This window comes from Pseudopipra pipra, chromosome 21, assembly GCF_036250125.1.
Source record: "Pseudopipra pipra isolate bDixPip1 chromosome 21, bDixPip1.hap1, whole genome shotgun sequence".
NCBI lineage: Eukaryota > Metazoa > Chordata > Aves > Passeriformes > Pipridae > Pseudopipra > Pseudopipra pipra.
The window spans coordinates 3,974,980-3,994,136 of record NC_087569.1 but is presented as its reverse complement, the minus strand read 5'-3'; the positions used below and the strand labels follow the sequence as shown (position 1 = coordinate 3,994,136).

Genomic DNA, 19,157 nt, shown 5'->3' with positions numbered 1-19,157 from the left:
CAGATGTGTCCTTAGCAAGGTTTCACCTCAGGATGCATCGTCTAGTTCTGCATTTTATTACAAGTAGAATCATTACACAACAAAGTAATGCATATTGGAAAAATACATTTTTACAATGACTCCAGACAAACATTGCAGATAAAATGCCATTGTTCTAAGACTTCCTTTTCTATTTCACAGAGGGTATTAGAAGGTTCAGAGTTACTTCTGTCACTCGTACAAGCTTTGATTTTTCTAGAGACAAGTTTGCTGCAGTACCCACCTCTGCTGGTTACAGAAAAGAGAGGACTTGCCTATTAACATTTGATCTCCAGAACAATCCAGCCTTGGCCTCCCATACTGTTCCATGTTAGTTTAGAAGCACTACTGAGCAGTTGTAAAGCTGTTAATCTCCAGCACAGGAAGTCATTAAGGCATGTCAGCTTTTAGCCAGCAACTTACTCTGAGTACCTTGAACACTGACTGACCTTCTCACTCCACTCAGTGGTGTGAAACGGTGACTGCACCTTGTACAGAGACACAAAACCTCAGACCACGTTTTGTCCTTGTGTAAGAGTGCTGGGTGACTGCAATCAAAAGGAATCCAGTCTCAGAACAAAAAGCTACAGCAGGAACCACCCAGACTTCCCAGGCAGCCCTGCTGAAGTGCCTGGAGCCTGGTGTGGCAGCAGCACTTCCCAGGGACACCACTGTGTTCTCCATTTACCCTTTTGTTCAATGCTTGGCAGACTTGAGTCTGAAGTTAATAGATACCACTAAAAGACAGCAGGGGAAGGGGGTGGGGGGTTTGGTCACCACTGTATAATGCTACAAAAAGGGAAGAGCAGTTGTTTAGAGTTCGAAATGTGTTGACCACCACTACGTCACCAAGTGCCTCGTTCACATCTGTACCCTGCAGTGGAGCATTGCCAGCAAAACTCCCAAAAAGCCTCAGAGGTCTGAGAGCCCAGACCCATACTAGGCAGAGTGTGTGATGGGCTGAGTCCCACCACTTGTTGGTGGAGCCAACCTCCTCAGCTGAACTAGAAAAGAACTGACTTGGGTTTTGGTTCAAGTTGTTGAGCTTTTCCCCTTTAGCTCTGGCAGAAAGCTATTCAGAGTTGGCTGGAAGGAAACTATCTCAAAGGCACTTTAAAATGATCAAATTTGTTGAATTTAGTTGCTTTAATGAACACTTCAGACTGTACATTTATCAATAACCTTAACTGTCATTTCAGACTTCAGTAAGAAAGCTGGGACAGTACTAGCTGTAAACAGCAAAACAGGAACACTACAGATGGTTTCCCAAATCTTTCAGAGTTTTACACAGTTTTAATTAATATTCTACTTTCTAAAAGAGCAACTAGCCAGCCTTAAACTTGCCATTCAGTTGAGTTTTCACCACATCCACACTTTTCCATCAGTTAAAAGCTTGCTTATTCTGTTAGAGCTGAGCTCCCTGTTCCTTTGCCCCTTCCAGAGAAGTCACTGAAAAAGTGATGTTTCAGTGCTTTAGCACTTACATGTTGTGCAGTTTTCCAACTGAGTTGAAGTCCATAGGCTGTGGCCTTGGAAAACCACTCCTCTAGCAGTGTCTGGAAGCATTCTGAGCACACACTTACCCCTCCACAGCCCTGCAGCTCCAAACCAAGAAGGAAGTCAACGTGTTCCCACGGGACACACTACAGGCAGGATTCTTTCACCAAATTCACTCTCTCCACATTAACTTTCACTGCTACAGACTTACAGCCAGTGACACCCTGAAACATCAGAAAGCAATGGACTAAAAGTACAATGTTTGCCATCACCTATTTCAAAGGACCCAGACTGTAGCTTGCAGTTGACTGACACCCTTAGTTCAGTCACCAGCATTAACTGACACCACTATAGTCCCACATTCACTTACAATATTATGCCAGAGGTGCACCATTTGGATTAGTAACTGTGTTAGGAGACCAGCTGTGTTACCCAGGGCATTCTGTTGGAACAGGACAGCAGCAGACATCAAACAGTGAGACAAGTTTGTATTGTCATCCATTACTCTTCCTAGTGTTACAGGGGTGATTCCAGTTACAACATGTGCATATTGGGAGATCAAAGTGCAGATCAAGTGAGACTTGACGTGAAATTCATTGTGCAAACGTCAGCAGTTACACCCTCTCCTGTCCTCTCCTTGGACAAGTTTGAGAACAACCTCAAGCAAGTCTCCCCTACAGCAGCAGTCTGGTTTATCATCTCATCTGACTCGTTAAGACTGACAAGTCACTGTCACCAACTGTCCATGTGTTCACTGGAAATAACAGTCAATACATCAATGCACACCAGTTCATGGAGCACAGATGAGGAATGCTGAGCTGAGTCTAAACTACGTTCATCTCCTGGGATAAAAACAGCCCTAACATGGCATGTAGTTTTGCTTAAGTACCCATTTTTCCTAACTGAAGCCTTTGGCCATCAAATCACAACTTGGTCTACCAGGAAAGTCCCTCCCCGTTTACCTGCACAACGTGGTGATGGGTTTTCACGGATCAACCATGTTTAAAAGAGCATGACCAGCCTAGATTAAAATACTGCAGCTTACTCCTAATAGGAAGCCTCCACATACAGTCCCACTCACCAGCAATCCTGCTGAAAATGGACCCAAATTTAGTGTCTCAAGGTGCAGCACATTCTACACTGGCAGGGCTCCTGGCTCTGCCCCAGCAGTCACCAGGCTCTGTAAACCAAGGAAAGTGCTACTGTCCCCCTCATGGGATTCCTAATGCACTTCAGCATTTATTGCTGTACTGTGAGTTTGACTTGCCCAGGTTTAGTGTTTCTCCTTTAGCACATGCTCAGGCCTTTCAGCAAACTCAGCCATTTGCACAAGTTCCCTGGACTGGAAGGACCAGCGACGTAAAAATGAAAGTGCAACAAAGACTGACAGTTCTAGCAGGGATGAGCAAGAGCATTTACTGCCTAAAGCAATCCTGCACTTCTGAACATGCTAAAGCTGATGAGACTTTGCTGAGGAGGTATCAAGATGTGGGTCTGCAATTCTGACTGCTTTGCATCAGATGGTGTAAAGCTTTCTGTTGTAAGGCCACAATTCTTGAGCTATACTTAGAACTACCCCGGGTTTGAAGAGTTTCTTGAAATGAACAGTGGTTGCAACAGCTCAGTTTAGCTTCACAAGAAGTCTTCTCTAGAGAAGGGGAACATTTATCTTTAAGACAAAGCAAAGAAAGATACCTGGTTACCCTGAAACTTAATGCCATCTCTACTAAGCAGCCTGAAAGCCACAGGACTTAATAGAGTTGCTCAGTGCAAAGCACCATGTCAAGGACAGACCTGTTTTGCATCGATTCAAACAGTCTAAATTTCAGCTTCCATACCCCACTGCAACTAGAAGAGGGTCTAAGTTCTTTTGTCACTTGGTTGCCACGATCCACTCGAATTCCTAGTGAAGTCTATCACAGCCTGATACATTTACAGTCATACAAAGTCATTTATACCAGAGTATATCATAACAGGGTCCTTAATTAGTTCAGTCTATTGCAGAAGACATGTATAGGCCTCCTCTTCCCTATCCAGAGGGCTTGTAAGCAGAGCTGCTGTCAGGAGCACTGACTGGGAATCCCTTTACTTCCACAGCATACTAGGAGACTCCTCCCAGAGTCAGGACATCAAAGCAGATGTTGCAAACTCGGACTGGCTTGTTCAGATCAAATTTTATGATGGGAATCTCCTTTGTTGAGCACTTATGGCAGAGCAGGCGTCCACAGTGTCGGCTGTTGGGAGAAGAGGGGTGGGAGAAAAGTGAGTTCACTCCTAATGAACACCAGGATTTTAGTCTTTATGACATTCTTTATCAATGCTGTCATCACTAAAAGGGACAGTACCAATTGAAATGCTATGTTTGTCTTGTATCTTCTGATATCTCCCATGGAAGAGTTTACTAATGCCAAAACCACATGATGCTTCTGTACTGGTCAGTCAACTGGTACAACTTCAACTGATCCACCTGTGGTTTCTCTGGAACACTGGGCTAAGAAAATCTTAGCTTAACATCCCTCTAACCCAGCATGTTTGGAGAAGTTCAGACTAGTTGAAAAAGGCAACTCATAAGAGCAACTCGTGTCAGCATTTTCAGCCCTTACAAACAGAACCCCAAAGCTGAGCTGGCAACACCTGCTCAAATCTCTTTCCTGTTTCAGAGCGGGTCAGCCCCACACAGGGCTGGTGTGCTCCCTCCTGCCTGCCCTGGATAAAGAACAGCCAGAGGGCTGTCCCAAGGCTGTGTCTGGCTAAGCTGGGCTCTGGGGACAAACAGAGCTGCAAGTCAATCATCTTGCTCCATAAGGAGTGAACAGCCTGTTGAGCTCTCCTGCATGGCAGTGGGCTGCACACCAGGATCTCCCCTGGAGCTGGGACACCTCTCAAGGTTACTCAGGGCTGAGTGTCAGATACTCAGCAAGTGAATTGGGAATAAGTGCTGAAACCTTGAATGTCAGCTAAGTGATCTAAAGGATTGATTGCACATGTATCATCCTTTAGACATAAGCCATTGGCCAAGCCTGGGACTAAGCGGATCCAGTCACACCTGAACTCCCAGTGAGGAGGAGTTTGGAACACAAGGGGTCTTCTGAGCCTCAGTTTTGTCTGACCCAATCCTCTATACAGTAAATAATCAAGTGTACCTTGCCATCAAGTCTTGCTAAACCACTGCCACATTTACCACTGGACTTTGTTAACTCACTGTCCTATATCAACACAATACACTGTTCTCCCTTTGAGTGAAGTGCATCACTCTTTCCATGACAACTACTGAAAGTGAGCATTTAAATCCTGTTTTACTGCTGGAACTTGGACAGGATTTCTCATTTACAACCAGTCAGAATATTAAATGCACAAACTGCTTAAGATAGGATTTTAGTCAGACCACAAGTTACTGATCTAAGACAGGGTGGAATGTTTCAGCTGGATTAGTGGTTATACACCTGCATTAACATGGAGGTTCCCTAAACCACCAGGTGGAACAAGCCTAACTACATTTGGAAGAGGAATCTTTCCTTGTAAGCACAGCAAGATGGGTCACGTTACCAGTGATGTTTTCTTGTCGTGACTCCAAATTTGGCAGTGCATTCATAGCAGTTGGAGCCATCACACCAGGGAGGTTCTTTTGTCAGCATATCTGTTAGAGGCAAAAATGTAAAGACAAAATGGGCTCAGACACCTTTTGAGTTCACTAAACATACTAAGGAGGCTTTGTCCAGTTTTAGGTTGCAGCCAGCACAATGGATCTAACTACTCTTGCAGTCTTGGTTGTAGACAATGTTTAGGTGCTTTCAACATCATCACATTACCCACAGCAACTACACAGCAGCAGTTAAAAAGCAGTGTCTGGGTTTTAAGCTATTATCAGACTACACACCCAGCCAGGAGTTTCCATGTCTATCCTTCCAGGAAAAGCAATATTTAAGTTTGACAGGTCTGCATTGTACAACTACTCAGCTGATTGTGAGAAAAACTAGTATTTCTACCCTCCCCCTCCGTGAAAGTAGTATAAAATTCACAAGTTCAGCCTGTCTGGAACTACTGTCATCTAAGTCAGGTGCCCAGAGTTCTTTCCTTCACTGAAGTATCCCAGAAGCATAAGCTAAAACCACTTTCCCACTGCAGCCAGTGGTACTCACCCAGCAGCCTAAAGAGAAGCTGTTTTGTAGCAACTTGGTAGTTGAAGATGTTGACTCCCTGGTTGTTGTTGACTCCGAGCCGAGCCCCAGCTCTCACTATTGCACGACACAAGTTGGCATTTCCCTTCATGTAAGCCAAGAGCAGCACTGAAAAATAAAAGCCAGTTCCCTGCTAGCAGAGTGGTGGGCTGTGGGACCCTCAGTGCAGAGCAGCATCTTTAGTTTTTAAGTTTCTGAGCAATGTTTGCATCTTACTGTATTTAACATATTACTGCCAATTATTCCAGCTTTAAAAGTGACATACCATGAATACAACTTGAGTGGTTTTCAAGTTCAACAGCTGTTTAGTCTCACCCACCTGTGTTTCCTTCAGCATCAGGTTTGTCTAGAGGGTACTCTGGCATACACTCCAAGAAGAGGTCACAGATGGCTGCTGCATTATCTTTCCCATATTGTCCCAAAATATGCATTGGTGACTGGCCTCTGGGGAAAAGAGTTTGTTATCCTGATCAAAGTCTGCTTGCTACTGCAGTTCCTCATCCAACTCTCCTTGTTTTCAAGTTTGGTTCAGACTTAAACCATGCTACACTTCAGTAACTCAGTACCACATACACGGAATATTCTGAGTTGGAAGGGACCCAGAAGGATCATCAAGTCCAACTCTTAAATGAATGGTCCATACAGGGATCAGCCCCACAACCTTGGTGTTATTAGCACCATGCTCTAACCAACTGAGCTTATCTCAACTGCCTACTTTAACTTTCTTTTCTTGGTGTATACATATAATTTCCACAGAATTTAGACACAGCATCATCTGCACATTTCACTCAAATTTGTGTATAAATATTATAATACAAGCCAAATCCTTGTTGATTTTTTAAACCAGTCATATAATCATACATTTTAAAACAGAATGTGGTTCTTTTAGTCTCAAGAGTATAAATAATTACCTGATATTAAAGGCTTCTGCATCCACATTGCACTCTGTGAGGAGGACCCGGATGTTGTTCAGCCGGCCGTGCATCACTGCCAGATGAAGAGCTGAAAAGTAAAACCAAAACAAGGTCCAAGACTCTGAATGTCAGCAATAATTGCAGCCTAATAAATAAATTAACAAGCCCCCCTTCCACTTCTCTCATCTTCCCTCTCAAAAGCTCTGATTTCCTGGACCTTCATTCTGTTCCACCTCTGCAGAACGAGCCCTGTCAGTGGGCTCTCCCCACCACCAGACCTACCGAAGTGTTTGCACTGACTTGTGTAACTTGACATTTACCATTATTTCCATTTTCATCTACAGCTGCAAAGTCCACTCCATTCTCCAGAAGGACTGAGCAAATGGTGGGCAGGTCCTGCTGAGCTGCCAAGTGAAGGGCAGTCTGACGGTGCTTGGTCAGCTCGTTCACCTGGGCCCCTGCCAGCAGCTGTCAGGGGGCAAAAGGGACACGGTCAGCGATGCTTCCAGGGCTATTTCTTTATTTCTGTGAATGAAGCACACAAGACTCCACTGCACAGAGATGCTGCAGGGCCTCCAGCACATATAAAATGCTGTCATTACTGAGCTGCTGCAACTTGTGTTTGTGTTCAAATGCGCAGAAAGGGCAAGGGAAGGTTCTTTAGGTGAGTCGCACTGCCCAGGGATTGCTGCAAACCTGGGGCAGCTCAGCAACAGCACAAACTAAGGGAACTTTCTGTTTCAGAAAAAGTGGTGTCACCTTCAGGTGCCTTCTCCAGGCTACAGGCACTGTGTGTTAAGCCACAACGTGCATTTTTAAGCAGAGGAAAAGCGACTCCAGCACGTACCAGATTGCGCACGATGATCTCGGAGCCAGCCTGGACTGCCAGGTGGAGAGGGGTCAGTTTGGAGGCATCCTGGACCCTGGAGTTCACATTTGCCTGGACACTGATCAGGAACAGCACACTCTCGATGTCTGAGTTCTGAACAGCCACGTGGAGGAAATTCCGGCCTTTGTTGTCAACCTGTGGCAGAAAGGGCACGTGAAATTAAATCCATTACTGCTGCAGAACAAGTTGTTTTAGGTAGCAGGACATATTTTCACTAAGAGACATTTGCTCCATCTACTTGAACTGTAGAATCTTGTTCCTTTCACTGGCTGACATGAGGGACTTATCTGTTAATCACATCTATCAGGTGATTTCTCAGTTCAGTTATCTGATGCAACTGCTCACTCAAGCCTGCTGCAGACTGCTTTATTTCCACTTTATAACCTGGGCTTGACCACACACTGGAGAGTATTGTTAGACAGACAAAAGGTTAACAGCTGTTGTAGTGAAGCACTGAGCAGCAGTTAATGATAAATTCAGTTAAATGAAACAAGCTGGAGTCAATCTGGCAGTTAATCCAGGAGAAGGAAGCAACATGCAATCCTGCCACACTGATGCAAAGTGTATTCACAGAACCATGGAATGGTTTGGGCTGGAAGGGACCATCCAGTTCCAACACCCCTGCCATGGACAGGGACACTTTCCACTATCCCAGGTTGCTCCAAGCCCTGTCCAACGTGGCCTTGAACACTTCCAAGGATGGGGCAGCCACAGCTTCTCTGGGCAACCTGAGAATTCATTGGCTTAATACCAAGTACATGTTGTTCAACTTTGCCTCGAAGCTGATGTTAAAGCATATCCAGAACTACTTGTATTTATAACTATGTTTTAGATATAATAAGAGCTCACTAAGCACTGAAATACTTTACTAGTAATTAAACTTACACAGGGTAGGAAGGATCTCCTGAACAGCTGCCTGAAGTGTCACACCAGAAGCCTGAAGATACAGTTGGAGATTTTATAGTTCAGCAGGGCAGCATAGCATCTATTTTTCAGCTATTTTAGGTCAGGTTTTCTGTTTTGGATAGCTTTAGGAGAGCTGGGTAATAGATTATTTCTGTACTATTCCAGCACAAGACAAGAGCAGAGTTAGAATGTTCTCCTTATATACACATATGCCTGTTCCTCAGTTTAGTACTGACAAGATAAGGTTTGACAAGACACTAAACCTTAATGTTCTTACTCACACATAGGACATACATCCTACAGTTTCCTAATAAATCCTGCAACAGACAATTTGGCATCTGGCAAACGGATTGCATGTACAGACACAAAAGGATGAAGCAGAACTGGCCTGTGGAACAACTGTTACCACAAACTAGTAATAGGACCAGCATGGTCTGAACACTCCCAGCTTACCTGTTCAGCAGCTCCTGGTTCCCTCTTCAAGATTGCTTCAGCTGCTTTATTATTTTTATATGTCATGGCACAAGCAAAGGGAGTCATTCCTTGCCTGTCACGTACATTCAGCTTAATATCTGGATGTGAAATCATCAGCTGAATGATAACATTGTGCTGGTTGCTAATGGCAACATGGATTGGAGTTCTTCCTTCTGCATCCTAGAAGGAAACCAGCAAGTTTCTTACGTGAAGATTCAGTAATACACAAATTCTTCCCTAATTCTGAAGTGTCAAGCAAACTTGGCAGTTTAGTTCTGTGACACACCCAGCTGCCTTCAGCAGGGACACCAAAGAGCTGCAGTGGGAGCTCAAAATCCACAGGGCAAGGAAAGCAAATTGGGATTTGTTTCTCCAAACAGGTTGACCTCAATCCTGTGCTACAGAGCCATTTAAGTAGCTCAGTGTAACATCTCCCACAAAGTCATTTTGGGGGCAGAGATGAGCATTCAAATTTAACAGCAAATTCAACTGAGGTGTTTAATCATTTGTCTGCATCAAGCAGCAGTTTACAGCCATGGCTGCTCTGTGACTGTGTTCTGTGATTCATTCTGATCTCACTTTCAACAGCATCAGGACCTAGAAATGTTACCCATTCATCTCCTTTGTTCTTATCTATCAAGCTTCTGTCTGAGGATTACTGTGTAATCAAAAATCAAGTGTAACTCATACTTACATCACCTCAGTTTACTCAGTAACAGAAGACACTTCCCAAACACACCAAAGTGGAGTATTATGGAGTTTTACACTGTAGCTCATTTAATGATTAAATGAAGCAGAATAGAGCCCTGCTTCCTCCTTTAATTCACAGTAAGGACAGAGGAGCTGAATTCTAATCATTACATCAGAAATGTAACACTGTACCATTATTTTCCTTCAGCACAGCTTCCTGAATTAACCCACCATATGGGCAGATAAGCCCTAGGCCTGATAACAAGGGACAGGAGAGAAAGCAGAGCTGCACTGGCTCAGCTCTAAGAGCAGGATGTTCTTTTCCCCATCAAGCAAAACACACCACTAAGAGGAAAGTTTGTTTTCGCTACATTAGAGGCAGAGAATCAACTTTAAAAAACTGTGCACTGTTTCTCCACACACCTGAGCATTGACATTGGCACCAAACTCCAGAAGGCACTGGATCACCTCTTCTAGTCCCCAGCAGGCTGCCAAGTGTAGGGGTGTCTGTCCATCATGAGCTTCCTCTTCTCCTTCTCCATTCGGGCCCGGCTTTCTGGGACTATTCACATCACACCCACTGAAACACAACAGTCAATTCACTCATCCAGATTTGAACTGTTTCAAAAAGGGTCAGAAAAAACTTTACAAGAGCTGATCCAGCAACTGCTGACACATCCTACAAAAGCACAAACTCCTGGTTTTAGTTTGACTCTGGTCAGCAAGACCATGATGCTAACAGAGATAACAGAATGTGTCTAAGATTAGTCAGAATTCCTGAAGTCCCACCCACCAAAAGCCTGAGGAAGCACATACTTGTTACTGACTTAAGACAGCACTCAATGAGCTTATCCCAGGGTCATACACGTGCCCATCAGAAGGTTTGGGAAGTGCCTGACCTGCGGATCAGGAAGCATCCGATCTGTTCGCTGTTCTCATCGATAGCCCTGTGCAGAAGGGTTTGGAAGCAGCCACTCGGTCCCGGCCCCCAGCAGGTTGAATCACAGCCATGCCTGACCTGGAAGGAGAAGCACAATGAGGCAGTGAAGGTTTTTTATGTCTCCAGACTCCTACTCTAGTCCCTGCTTCTGGAACACTGTCCCTCAGAGGCAGAACCTGAGATGCCTTGTCTATTCTCGTGGCAGTCACTGAATTTCAGGAAGCTGCTTTAAGGTCTTCCAGACCAGTACTTTATTGGTTTACTATGTAATCCTTAATTAGGTGGTATTTATTAACAATTCAAATATTCACCCATATACTTTGATAGACAGGTCTTAGGCCAGTTGGACTGGTTACCTCACTTTCAGCACCTACAGCAAATCAAGCAGCATCTGCAGACATTGCCTTTGAAGCTCTGGCCCATTTACCTGCTTTTCTATACATTCAGCTAAACAGAGAGTTTCTTCCACGAGTTGTACTGCTAATATTGGTATTCTTCTACTAGAGAACTACAAACTTGAGCAATGTGGCACTTAAGACTTGTTCCACTCCACTTTACAAGGTTTGTACATGAGTAGTTGCAGTGTTGACCCCAGAAAGGTTCTTATCCAACATCATCACAAACAGTCAAGAACAGTTACAAGACTTATTTCTCAGGTCACCAGCACAGCTTTTAAATATTTGTCTCTCTCTAGCAGACAAAACTGGGTATCAGAGACAAAAACTTTCAAGTAACTTCCTTATGAAGAAGACAGAAGGAGGTCTACTTCAGTCTCCTAAGAAATCTCCTCTTGGATCACCTGTGCCTGAAACTAAATTTACCTTTAAAGTAAATATAAGCCTTTAAAGGCCTTCTTGATGCAACTTCAAGATGCAATAAGAACTAGCACTAACACACAGGCATGTTCAGTTTTATTCAGGAAGCCTGGTATACACAAGCCTGGTATGCCATGGACTGATGCTTTCAGTGGATCTTTACTCCTTCCAGGATCTAGATAGCACATTGTATAGTATTTTATTACAGTGGCTGCAAGAGATTTGGCTGTATTTATAAAAGATTTCTGCACAAAAGAGGGGAACCTCTGGTGAAAAAAACCCTCTAAAATTAGTGATATTGGACCACTCTGTTCTTTTCATGCACTGAGTTTGGTTTTGCTGATAACCTCTTTTGTTGCTAGCAAGGTGCACAAAACTGAGACTAAATTAAGCCAACTGACAGTCTTACCAGAGTTGATGCAATATCTTCCAGGTTGTTTTCCAAGGCAAGCCACAGGGGAGGATTTCCTTTCTCATCTGGCACGGACATGTCTGCTCCCCTGGTACAAATGGCATCCACCACAAGAGGGAGCTGGTTTTTGATGGCCAGCTGCAGGGCTGTCTCTCCGTCCTGTGTCCTGCAGCAGGGACAGTTCCAAGTGTGTTACTAAGAGTAGTTTACTGAGAAAGCCAAAAATCCCCTCCTCACGTGTGTATTTCTGCTGTGCTAAGGTCATTTCTCCCCAGCCAAGCAAACACACCAAGCTCATATTTCATCACAGCTTTGTATTTACCTTTCTTCCCCCCTTTAGTAGCAAGTGATTGATTTTGTCAAGTTGGAAAAGTGAGTGTTCTTAGCTCAGAGACACTCACTGCCTTCAGTGCAGCCATTATTTGAACAAGTTCCTTCAGAGCCAGCCTGCTGCCACAGCAGAGAACAGCTTTGTCTGCAACGTGGCAACACTTCAAGCAACAGTCAAATACCAACTGTTAAAAGCCTGGAGTTAGAACAGCAGCATTAGGCAGTTTGTACCCGTGACATTCATGACAGTATAGCTTGCCAACTTTCACAGCCAGCCTGTCAGTCATGTAAGCAGACAAATGTTCTGCTAAGTCTAATATCAAGTTGTCTAGAAGATACTCAGGAGGCAAGTTCTATTGGAATCTTGTTGCTGGACCTACATCTAATTATTTGGGATGGTGGCAAACACGCAGCTCCAACCAGCTGGCACATGGCAGTTCAGTGCCTCCAGGCCTCTCTCTAGGACTTGAGTCTCTTACAGAGGATTCTGTCTCACTTAGAATTAAGTGGCACCTCCTTCTGCAGCCACTAGAGGAGGTACTGACCAATGGAGCTACACCCAGGTCCAAGTTCACACATGTAACCCCTCAGCTGCAGTGCCATAAAACAGAGCCAAACACATAACTGTGCACAGATCACAGTCTGAAACCAACTTCAAGCCGTTATACAAAGGCATTCATCCCCACCTGCTCTAGACACACATGCAGTTGTTGGATCAGTTAGGATCTTACCTGACATTTATATCTGCCTGATGTTCCAGCAGGAAGAGGGCACTCTTACTGTCCTGCCTCTGGATTGCCATGTGCAGCAGAGTCTGTCCATCTGACATGGTGTCATTGATGGAGGCCCCAGATCCCAGCAGCTGAGCTGCTATGGTGTGCATGCCTGAGGAGGTCAAGCTCATTAGTATTTTACTTTTGGGTCTGTAAAACAGATGCACTGAGGACTAACAGAACAGGGTTAACATGCTCAGACAATACAGTGATCTGACAGGGAAATAAGCAGGGAGTTCACAGAGGAAGAATTCCCCAGAACTGCGAGTACAGCTGTGGGCTAGAAATCTTTCCCTAAGTCATAGGTGAGCACTCATTTCTAGAAGATGAAGAATCATCTAAAGCTCTCCTTGACAGCTCCTCTCCAGCAGCACAAGCCAGAACATGAACACACACCTGCTGTTTTATCTTTTAAAAAAACTCCTGTTCACATCACAGCTTCCATATTGTTGTGAATTCTCATCTTGTGTGGAGGGTCCATACCTGTCCAAAGAGCCAATCCCAGCACAGTCTGGTCTCTTGAGTCCTTCAGACTGAAGTCAGGAATAATTTGCAAGTTGTTGGTGGCATGAAGAGCATTAGCTACAAAAAAGCATCAGGAATTAGAGCATTCTTGTACTTGACCTGCAGTCACACACTGAAAGCTGCTGCTGCAGCAGTGTCACATTTTGGATGGGCTGTTCCTTTAGCAGTCAGTTTGAAAGATCTGAGCAAGATACCTTCAGCTTCCCTGATCTGATACTGCTTAGGATTCAGACAGTATTTCCACTACTGCCTAATCTTAATACTTACACTAAAGAACATTCAATTCTCTAGCTAAGAGGCTTAACCTGTCCCTTTCTACCTGCAATTCCAAATACAGTGGCATATACAAAGCTTTGAGAATGAAGAGTGGAGGCTGTACCACAGTGTGGTGGCAGCATCCCTCCTCCTCAGCTCCCTGGGATGGATGATATTTACCCCAATTCACCTACTCCCTTCTAAATCTCACTTATGGTAGGAGACAAAGCTGGCCTTCCTTCAGCTGTCAATCTCCCCTCCTGCTGCTAGAAAGAAGCTGAACTAGCAGCATTTGATAAACTCATCTGCCAGTATTTGAGTACTCAAGTTTCAATCCTGTTGTAACTCCAGCATTACCTCGTACAAAATCCTCTTAGTAAGAGTTAAGGGAGGCAGAAATCTCACCACAAAGGTGCCTTTACCCAAATTTTATTCCAGCATTTACCTGAAGCAAATGCTTTGAAGGGATCTCAGTTGTACAAGTAGAACAGAAGCCAGGATTAACTGTTCAAGTCCATTATCTACAGTGGAGAATTTACAAGCACTCACAGGCAAAATAATTGTCTAGTCTTAACAAGCAGATGATTTGAGTTTAAGACTATATTTAGCCTGTCTTATTAACTGCTCTACTTTAAAAATGCTTACAGTTTGTCAAACACAGCTCAGATGCCATCTTGACACGCCAATTCCCTACAGCACCAACAGTCTGAACCAGGAAACACCTACCTTTTTGTTCCAGGATGACTGACACCACATCTGGGTGATTGTAAGCAATGGCCATGTGGAGGGGAGTTTGCAGATAAACATTCTCTGCTGTTGGAGGAGCAGATGCATCCTTCTGTCCAAGCACTGCTTCTGCTGTCTGGATGTTGGGATTGGCTCCTTGCTGCAGGAGTTCTGCTGTCAGGTTTGCCAGGCCGTGCCTGCAGGCTGTGTGCAGGGGGGTTTCTCCCTTTAATAAACAGGGTGCTGGGTTAACAGCTGGAGACATGCAGAGAAGCAGCTTTTAAACTACTATTCCCACAAGAACGGGTGTGAAGAGCTTCACTCCTAGTAGCTGAAGCTCCTTAGGACTTACAAACTACTTAAGTCAGCTTTTATTAAGAACTATCACACCAGGCACTGAGGGAGGTGTTAGAAGCATGTAAACAACTGCTGATGCTGCAAGAACAGTGCCACAAGAAGGGTCTGATCACCAGTAAATACCTGAAAACATGCAAAGGTTCACAAAGTGCTCCAACTTGCTTTAAGCTATGGTTTAGCAATGAGAGATCTCTGCTGGCTTATTTCTGAAGAGCAATCAGGAAACTTTCAGTCTAAGTTTCTGCTTTTACCCGTTTGTTTTGGTGGTTGACTTTTGCTCCGTGAGTTGCTAGGAAGAGAGAAGCTGCCTCATTTCCTGCACCAGCTGCCCTCTGAAGCAAGCAGTTTCCTAAAGAAAAACCAGGAACACTGTCAGAGTGCTATTCCAACCACATTTTGATACTAACAAGTGTGCTAACACCTTCCCCACTACCTTACAACATTGAAGTTTGAGGTCAACAAAGAAACTCTTGCCTATTAGTAGCCCCCTTGCAACTCTGGACTGGACATGCACTACCATTTAGCAATTACACATTTTGAAACTCTAAAGAGGATATTAGAACCTGGCAATGAGTCCAGATTTTCTGTCACTTCCTGCAAGTCCAGCTCAGCCTGGGGCTGTCAGTGCTCCAGCTCTGGGTAAAGCTGCTACCACCTCCCATTTACTGTGCAGCAAATGCTGTTGAAACCTCATCCAGCTCCTCTGAGTGCAGTCAGCATTAAGCAATTAACTTACAAGCCTTTCACCTACACAGAAATACAAACCTCTGGTTTACCTGTCACTGTGTCTGGAGCATCTGTGTTGCTGCCTCGTTGGATCAGCCTTGCTGCAAAGCTGTTCTCATCAAAGGAGGTTCCATTCACAACAGGGGCATCCTCAAAGGGGTTCACAGACTGATCAGACGACACGGTGATGTACTGAACTGCAAGCCACAGAGCTGTGCTTCCTTCATGATCCTTCAGCTCCAAGTCTAGTCTAAAAATAAGAGTTAGTGTCCCCCAGTTTATACCTTAAAAAGTGGTTCCCCATCTCAGCTTAAGTTTCAAGAGGCTGAACAGCTGTACTAGCTCATCTCATACCTCACTGACAACTCCTGCTTGCCAAAAAACCTGTTGTAGCTCCAGTTACCTCAGAGAATATGGGAATACTCTGAAACAAGCACAGCACCTTCTAGGACTACCAGAGTCAAGCTTATTGCTCCCAGGAGAAGTGTGGCCCTGGTAGATCTGGGCTCCCACTAAGTATAGCAAAGAGGCAACTCCTCCTGTATTTGAGTAAACTGTGTGCAAGAACTGCAAATTCAACTGCAAAGAAACTGAGTCAAACAAAGTGTTCTGCTTCACCTCCCTAAGAAGTCACCTGTGGCAGCTTTAAGCAGAACCCAAGAACATATTGAGACATTTCAAGAGTATTATCACTCCTTTTAGCTCCACTACAAATGGATGTTACTACATCACCTTTGAAATTATTTCACCCTCTTTGAAAAACACAAGAGATTCAGTTTGCTGCTTCTCTACAGTAGGGCAAAAACTCACGTGGCTTCTGGCACCTTTAGTTATGCAAAGCCCTTACACTTTTGCATCCCAAGCCTATTACTGGTCTTACTATAAGGCAAAGAGGCACAGAGGAGTTGTTAAACCAGGTTTCATATCTTCACTGTACAAGGTAACATGTGTTTTACATGTAAAAGGAACTTACTGCTTGCACTGGAGCAGCTGGCTGAACACAGGCTCGTTCCTGACCACGATGGACACGTGTAACGGGGTCCTGTAATTGCAGCAAAAAAGTACAGTTACATCAGGAACAAGAGAGACACCTGATTTTGTCCCTGATCATCAACATGCCCCTGCAGATTTATGGGTTTAACTTCTGTCTTTTCTTTCAGAAGGGCACAAACACATCTCGAAACAAAGAGCAGTCTGCTCTTCCAGTGGACACGCTTTCAAATAATTTGCTGTAAGCAACTCAATGTAAGAGTGAACTTTCAAGGAAGAAGCACAAGAGCTTGATCTATTAGAACTGTGTACACACAGTTCTTGTGCTTCTTGTGCCCTGGAGTATATCAGCTTCTGTATAGCTGATATACTCCAAGTCTTCTATATTATTTTATACACTTGTGTGCCAGCCCAACCTAACCTGTGAAACAGCTTCCTGAAACAGGCCCTGCACTTCAGATGAACACACTGCACATATTGGCTTGCTTTGAGGTAATTTCAGTTTCCCCTGACAGCTTCAAAGGGAAGTATCTTTCAGAAATACTATTTGGCATCTTAGCTGGCCTTCTTTACTGTTCAGTGATTCAATAAAGGCAAATTAACTGTGTGCCATGTGTCCTAACACCATCAACTCACCCCAGCTTTCTGTAGTGGGGCTGTGTTTAATTGGCCATGCCAGGGAACCATTCAGCCTGCACAGCTTTCTGCTCTGAGTGCTGCTCACAGGTCTCCAACTGGCTCCACAAATTCACCCTTCCTGCTTTCCAGTCTCACCTGTGCTTTGCTGACAGACCTGAGCAGGTTCTCAGCACCTGATCAGCACAGCACTGTCTGTTAAACTGCTGACTTGGCTTCCCCCAGTATTTACCTGCCTTTGTTGTCCTGCATGTTTGGGTTGGCTCCTGCCTGCAGGAGGGACTCTGCAATCTGTGCCATCTCTGCCATGACATCAGGGGAGTGCTTCTTGGGGCTGTAGGATGCCACGAGGTGCAGAGGGGTCTCCTGGTCCCCCAGTGTAGCAGCATTCACACGGGCACCGTTTTTAATGAGAAAGTTTGCAGCAAATTTATCTCCTTTGGGGAAACAAAACCAGGTTATTTGTGGATAGATACACCCTATGTACTTTATACTCCAGAAAACAGATACACAGGATGTCCCTTCAGACCATACATTCATTCCAACACAAGAGTCTGCTCCTACAATGCCTTAGCAATAGGCAACTTCAACCCTTCACTGCAAAGTCAGGACTAAAATATTTCACAAGCCCTTGGAAAAAGTGTTTTGCCCACAGGTGACTCAAGTTCACACACGAGTTTATTATTATTGTGATACTGAATTTGCTAGTTCCTCCATCAAAACAATCCATTGCTGCTTTAATTGACCACTGGACAAACCATGACACTAAACATACAAGTACTGTTTTCAACAAAAGGTACCATTCCAGGGCATCAGTCAAAAGTGTGTAGTTGAAGTCAGTCACCTGTTCAGTGCTGCTACACAAACAAGCAGTAACACAGCCTTTGTTCTGGAAGGCTTAGCTCCATTATATAGAGGATAAGGCCTTCAGCAGTTCAAACCCCCCATGCACAGCATTCCCAAGAACCCCCTCTTGAGAGCTTCTCAGGAGTCAGAGCTCAGGCCCACTGAGACACATGGAAGCTTGGACTTGAACCACCAGGGTGCAAACAATGGCCTCAGGGTCATAGTTCATATTAACCACCCTCACTCCAAAGACTACCTTGAACAGACACAGTCACACCTTGTTTGGCCTGAATGCACGACTGGAGAACAAAGAACAGGGTTCCAATCTATATTGCTGCCAATGAAACCCCAAATCCCATTTTCTGATTCCCATGGCTGACATTCCCCCACTCTCCAGCGATCAGAAGTGATAAGAATCACGTGGCAAGTTCAGACAATTTGCTTTAGCTCCATTTCCAGAACATGTGATAGTTAACAGTGACTGATTCACTGAAGCTGTGGTTACTGAGAAGCAAGCATTCATTCTCAGAGCCCTAGCTCAGACTGAAAGCAGACAGCACAACCAGAGGACAAATGCCAGCATTTGCTGCAACCTTTGCCGTGCTCCACAGGCCTGCAGCCACCACCACACTGACCTATGCCTAGAAGGTCTCCTACTCCTGCTCAAGTTTCATTCACAGGATCAGCCACCAGCTTTACCTTGTTTAGATATGTAGGAGATTAAAAGAAGAAGTTGGGAGCTGAGTTTAAGTTTTTTGAGCCCAAAATAACTTCTAGGAGTCCCAGAGAGTTTGCTGTTAAAAATAAACTCATGCTTGGCTTTCTGGAGCAGAGCTGCCAAAGACATTGCAGGAAACCAGCAGCACGAGGTGTTCACTGCAGATTTTTCCCACACTTTGACCACAGGCCAAGATGCTGCTGATCCAAAGCCTTCAGAGTGCTGTGGCCATGGCAACCAGGTCCTGCTGTGCTCCAGTTCTCATCAGATGCATTTCCCACTCTAAGGTAGAGATCAGCTCAACATAACCCTGTAGTTGTACTCAGACTCCAGTGGTAACTACACTACTATTCAGCAGAGCTTTGAAAATATTCAGACTGGACAGAGGCACCTCCACTTGCTCCTCATCTTCTTTCAGTCACATTTTCCTCCTCTAGGACTGCTGTGCAGTAGCACAGACCCTTGCTGTTAACCAGCACAGAGAAGCATACAGTCCAAGTCTAGAAAAAGATTTCATCTTTATGACTCCCGTGCTGTCACAC

At 44.6% G+C, this 19,157-nt stretch overlaps 1 protein-coding gene across 2 annotated transcripts in view; it reads right to left on the bottom strand.

Moving 5' to 3' along the window:
- Positions 1 to 40: 40 nt before the first annotated feature.
- Positions 41 to 19,157, bottom strand: part of ANKFY1 (ankyrin repeat and FYVE domain containing 1) — a 32,675-nt gene continuing 13,558 nt past the window's right edge. For both annotated transcript variants that reach the window (XM_064677737.1, XM_064677738.1), the window contains exons 8-25: positions 17,284 to 17,488; positions 16,399 to 16,467; positions 15,476 to 15,675; positions 14,951 to 15,048; positions 14,343 to 14,568; positions 13,320 to 13,418; positions 12,795 to 12,948; positions 11,731 to 11,899; positions 10,466 to 10,584; positions 9,990 to 10,146; positions 8,856 to 9,056; positions 7,455 to 7,631; positions 6,928 to 7,075; positions 6,605 to 6,695; positions 6,013 to 6,137; positions 5,655 to 5,801; positions 5,062 to 5,152; positions 41 to 3,749 (exon numbers count right to left, since the gene is read on the bottom strand). In XM_064677737.1, coding sequence (XP_064533807.1) covers positions 3,617 to 3,749; positions 5,062 to 5,152; positions 5,655 to 5,801; positions 6,013 to 6,137; positions 6,605 to 6,695; positions 6,928 to 7,075; positions 7,455 to 7,631; positions 8,856 to 9,056; positions 9,990 to 10,146; positions 10,466 to 10,584; positions 11,731 to 11,899; positions 12,795 to 12,948; positions 13,320 to 13,418; positions 14,343 to 14,568; positions 14,951 to 15,048; positions 15,476 to 15,675; positions 16,399 to 16,467; positions 17,284 to 17,488 — 2,609 coding nt within the window. In that variant the 3' untranslated portion in view covers positions 41 to 3,616. The remainder of the gene's footprint in view (positions 3,750 to 5,061; positions 5,153 to 5,654; positions 5,802 to 6,012; positions 6,138 to 6,604; positions 6,696 to 6,927; positions 7,076 to 7,454; positions 7,632 to 8,855; positions 9,057 to 9,989; positions 10,147 to 10,465; positions 10,585 to 11,730; positions 11,900 to 12,794; positions 12,949 to 13,319; positions 13,419 to 14,342; positions 14,569 to 14,950; positions 15,049 to 15,475; positions 15,676 to 16,398; positions 16,468 to 17,283; positions 17,489 to 19,157) is intronic.